At 37.9% G+C, this 4,448-nt stretch overlaps 1 protein-coding gene across 1 annotated transcript; it reads left to right on the top strand.

The window, feature by feature from the left end:
* The first annotated feature begins 842 nt into the window (after nt 1-842).
* LOC149150420 (protein NRT1/ PTR FAMILY 7.3-like) lies at nt 843-3,152 on the top strand. The gene is made up of 4 exons (XM_089442786.1): nt 843-923; nt 1,038-1,088; nt 1,346-1,911; nt 2,060-3,152. The coding sequence occupies exons 1-4, from the start codon at nt 843-845 to the stop codon at nt 3,018-3,020; spliced, it is 1,659 nt and encodes a 552-aa protein (XP_089298912.1). The 3' UTR covers nt 3,021-3,152.
* Nucleotides 3,153-4,448: the final 1,296 nt, after the last annotated feature.

Here is a 4,448-nt window from a genome sequence, read left to right as displayed (position 1 = left end):
GCATTCAAGGTATAGTGTTTACGTGCTTTCCAGAGATAGGGTCTTCGGACATGCCAAGTTAAGAGGAAGACCACATGGGCACATTTGCATATTTTAGGTGCTTGAAATGTTTGTTCGGCTCCAAAAGAGTCAAATGAATGGTGAGCGTTATTTCCACCTCTATAGCTCCATTAATACACCCCTACGGACCACAGGGCATGGACACTCTGACCTCTATTTAATTTTCAGGCAACACTTTCTGGTTAATAGTGATGGACATATGCATAATGTGATCATCCATCTCGTTGTTTGTATTGATGCCCATTGAAACGAGCGGCATGTGTATCGGCATGTCGTGTATCATATGCTACCCATTCCCCATACCATATGATATTAATTGCCATGGAATGTTATCATACGAAATAAAATACATGAGCTCGATTGCCGATAAATACAAAATGGTGTATCAGTTGGAATACGTATCAATATTGTAACCATTAATGTCGTGTTATATGAATTTGAAAACGCGCTCAATATTCAAGTTTGAACTTGTAAACGCGCTCAATATTCAAGTTTCATCTCTAAGCCAGTGGTTTCACCAAAATTTGAATTGTATAATGGCGCTACAGATTGGAATTTTGAATTTCAGAACCCGCACTGCCATATTTTGTTGCCCTAATCGATTGGGTTAAGTTCCACTTTTGTTTGTTTGAAGGGAGACAGATCTCCGAGCACCATGGCAGTAAACACCATACAGATGGCGAGAGTGGGAATGAAGATAAGATCGGAAGAGGCAGCTGTGAAGACGAGGCGCCGTCAGCAACTATGAAGGAAATACATTTTTGAGGCGTGAGGAAAACGCCATGAGGTTTCTTGATTTTTGCAGAGCTTTCAAAGTCGAGGAAGGCACGTGTACAGAGATTTTTGAAAAAGCGAATGGACAGGTCTATGATCTTCCTTTACTTACCTGGTTCATTGGACCCTATACTGTAGACAGGCTAATCAAATTCTGAGAAGCTTTTAAAACAGTTTAATGGCTATTTTAAAATTTGCTTTAGGGAACTTTCAGGGGTCAATTGAAGGCTGCTTCAGCTTTTGCTACTTCAAAGGTGCCATCATTTGATATGTATCTACAAAATCCCCAATTAAATTTACCGATGCAGAGCGATAATAGGTCATTCCATTCTAGTTCTAGACTCTATGGTCAGCATCCTCAGCAACCCTTCAACTGACAAAAATGTAGTCTTGGAACCCTGGAAAACCACTAAAAGTAATTTTGCACATGTCAACTAAGATATTAACAGTATTTACTCTTATTGATCTGTGAAGAAGTAGAGACTGAATCATGTTCTCTGACAAACAACAGGGGCTAGTTCTTCTGGCATTATCATCTCAGCTACTCTTACTACAGCCTACCAACTGTGGAGATGGAAGTTTGAGCTGCAAATCACCATCATCCTTGGGTATTGGGATGTTCTATTTATCAATCTACCTTGTGGCTTTTGGAAACGGAGGATACCAGCCCTCGATAGCAACATTTGGTGCAGACTACTTCGATGAAGAAGATGACAGAGAAGGACCCTCCAAAGTAGCTTTCTTTAGCTGGTTCTACCTTGCCCTTAACGTCGGTTCTCTCTTCTCCAACACAATTCTGGGTTACTTCGAAAATAATGGGATGTGGGCATTAGGATTCTGGTTGTCTGCTTTAGCAGCCGGATTCTCCACGGACATATTTCTAGCGGGAATGCCCAATTATCGACATCGTATGCCAGGAGGTAACCCACTGCCTCGTTTCGCTCAAGTATTTGTGGTTGAAATTCTGAAATGGAGGTTGAAACTCCCATCAAATTCTCCTAAGTACCTTTACGAACAACCCAGTACAGAGATTGCAGTCAGCAGATGCCGAAGGATACTGCACAGTGAAGGATTAAGGTCTGTATATGAATATGCTAGGCATATAAGCACCCTTTCTGTTCCTCTCATTATTCAGTTCACCATCTCTATGTCTCTATGATAATTACTGTACCCTATGATGGTTTCCATACTGATGGATTATATTGAATTTGTTTTGGTTTGTAAGGTTCCTTGACAAGGCAGCAATAGAAACAGATAATGACGCAGTGGAAGTGGAAGGAAAGGAAAAAAGTCGATGGAGGCTTTGCACGGTGACTCAAGTGGAAGAAGTAAAATGCATCCTGAGGTTGCTTCCCATTTGGTTGTGCACAATCATTTACTCAGTGGTGTTCACCCAAATGGCATCTTTGTTTGTGGAGCAGGGTGTTGCAATGAACACCTCCTTGGGTAGCTTCAATGTCCCAGCTGCTGCAATGTCCATGTTTGATATTTTCAGTGTTGCAGTGTGGATAGCTTTATACAGATGGGTGTTAGTTCCTTTTGGGTATAAGGTCACAGGCAATCCAAAGGGTTTCTCTGAGCTACAAAGAATGGGAGTGGGATTGATTATGGGTATGCTCGCCATGGTTGCGGTTGCTGTAGTTGAGCTTTATCGATTGAAAGGAGTGGATAACAAAATTGTACCCGACAGACCAAGCTCCCTCAACATTTTCTGGCAGATTCCTCAGTACTCCTTGATCGATGCTTTGGAGGTGTTCATGTATGTGGGTCAGCTGGAATTTTTCAATAGTCAGGCCCCTGATGCACTCCGAAGCTTTGGAAGTGCCCTGTGCATGACCTCAATATCACTTGGGAATTATGTTAGCAGTTTGCTGGTGACAATTGTAATGTATGAGACAAAGAAGGAAGATAGAGCTGTTTGGATACCCGGAAATCTGAACAAGGGGCATATGGATCGCTTCTACTTGTTATTAGCAGCCCTTACCTCAATTGACTTCATTGCTATATTTTGTGCTCCAGATGCTATACCAACATTGCAGTTTACAAAGAATCTACTGAAGACGAAGAACTGGCCCAGATCAAATAAGCCGCTTTCTTCCCATGAAAAAGGTTCTGTTTCTCTTGGTTCCGGCCCAGGAACCTCCGTCGCTGCAAGAGCTCACCATATTCCAAATCTTACAATGTAATACGCTTCACTGGAAAGCGTAATCGATTCGAGTATTATTTACACGATGTTTCGAGACGCTGATATTGGTCGTTGACCTGGAATCAACAGTCAAGAATTATTGTTTAGTTTAATCAATGTTGCGTGGAAACGGAGTGGCTTCGATTTAAAAAAGAGGAACCTTCTCTGGTTTTGGTTTTTCTTAATGCCATGTTCGGTTGGTTTCACATAAAAATGTGACTAGACATTGCAAATACATATTATTATTCAAAACCAAATTACATTCTACATATAATGTGTTGTTTATGACATTTAATAGATTCCAAATAAAGAGATTTGTTGAGAAAATATTTTAACATTTCAACTAATGTATAGGAAGATTTTAAGATAATATTTAATACAGTTTTAGAGCAAATTGTTTAACTTGAGATAAAAAAAAACTTGTAAATTGTTTTAAATATTGTTTTTTGTCTTACAAAATTGTTTTTATAAAGGTAATATAGAACACAAGTATTATTATCTTTTAGAGACAATAAAAATTCTATTTAGAAACAAAATATGGAATGTGAATCTTTGTGTTTCTTCAGTAATTAATTCATGATAGGGAAACCAACCTCCTACAAGGTAGGTGCTCTTCGATTAAGCTAGCACCCTTTAAACAAATGTGTTATCTTGATAAAGAAAAGATCAAAATAAACAAGCCAAAATGTCAAAAATAACATAATAACATAATTCCTCGAGCACCTTTTAAACAAATGTGTTATCTTGATAAAAAATATCAAAATAAACAAGCCAAAATGTCAAAAATAACATAATAACATAATTCCTCCAATATAGGAGTATCAATGGATTACACAATTAAACTTACTTATGTTATAAGGTAGGTTAGATCAATCTTGTATTTTTGTTTAGCAATGCAAATCCAGGATTACACAATTAAACCTACTTATGCCATAAAGTAGGTTAGATCAATGTTGTATTTTTGTTTTGCAATGCAAATCCAAGATCTGCATGACATGGGATGGGCTACTAAAGTGTGCAAATCTCCATGATTCATCCACAAAGCTCGACGGAAAACAAGCAAAGTAGAATACATTAGGGATATTTTATTTCTTATGTTCTCTAGGTCTAGGTTGCAAATCTACTAGATGCAATATTCTCATTGCATTTTTTGAAAATATTCCAAAATGACCTATCAAATTTGCATAATATTCCAAAATCTATAATACACCTAACAATGACCCATAATGGGAAAAATACCTAGTGGTGATTACCGATCAATTGTAACCCACTACCTTCCAAAACCTTGTGAAATCGAAAAAGCCTAAAAACCAACTTAATATATACATTTTGCAACTTTGGAATATATATATATATATATATATATATTTCATCTCCATATCTTGTTCACTAGTCACTAGTCACGATATCTTAGTTTACTTATCACCTT

The sequence above is a fragment of the Pinus tabuliformis genome, chromosome 9 (assembly GCF_031772625.1).
Source record: "Pinus tabuliformis cultivar Carrire ecotype Pingquan chromosome 9, CPIR1, whole genome shotgun sequence".
NCBI lineage: Eukaryota > Viridiplantae > Streptophyta > Pinopsida > Pinales > Pinaceae > Pinus > Pinus tabuliformis.
Note: the sequence above shows the minus strand (reverse complement) of the source record. Positions and strands in the feature narration are given on the sequence as shown.

Bases quoted from the DNA above. Each gene is read 5' to 3' on its own strand.
- LOC149150420 (XM_089442786.1), top strand. From the start codon at position 843: ATGAGGTTTCTTGATTTTTGCAGAGCTTTCAAAGTCGAGGAAGGCACG. The intron at 924-1,037 runs GTCTATGATCTT...AATTTGCTTTAG, and splicing joins TTGAAAAAGCGAATGGACAG to GGAACTTTCAGGGGTCAATT. The intron at 1,912-2,059 runs GTCTGTATATGA...TTGGTTTGTAAG, and splicing joins CTGCACAGTGAAGGATTAAG to GTTCCTTGACAAGGCAGCAA.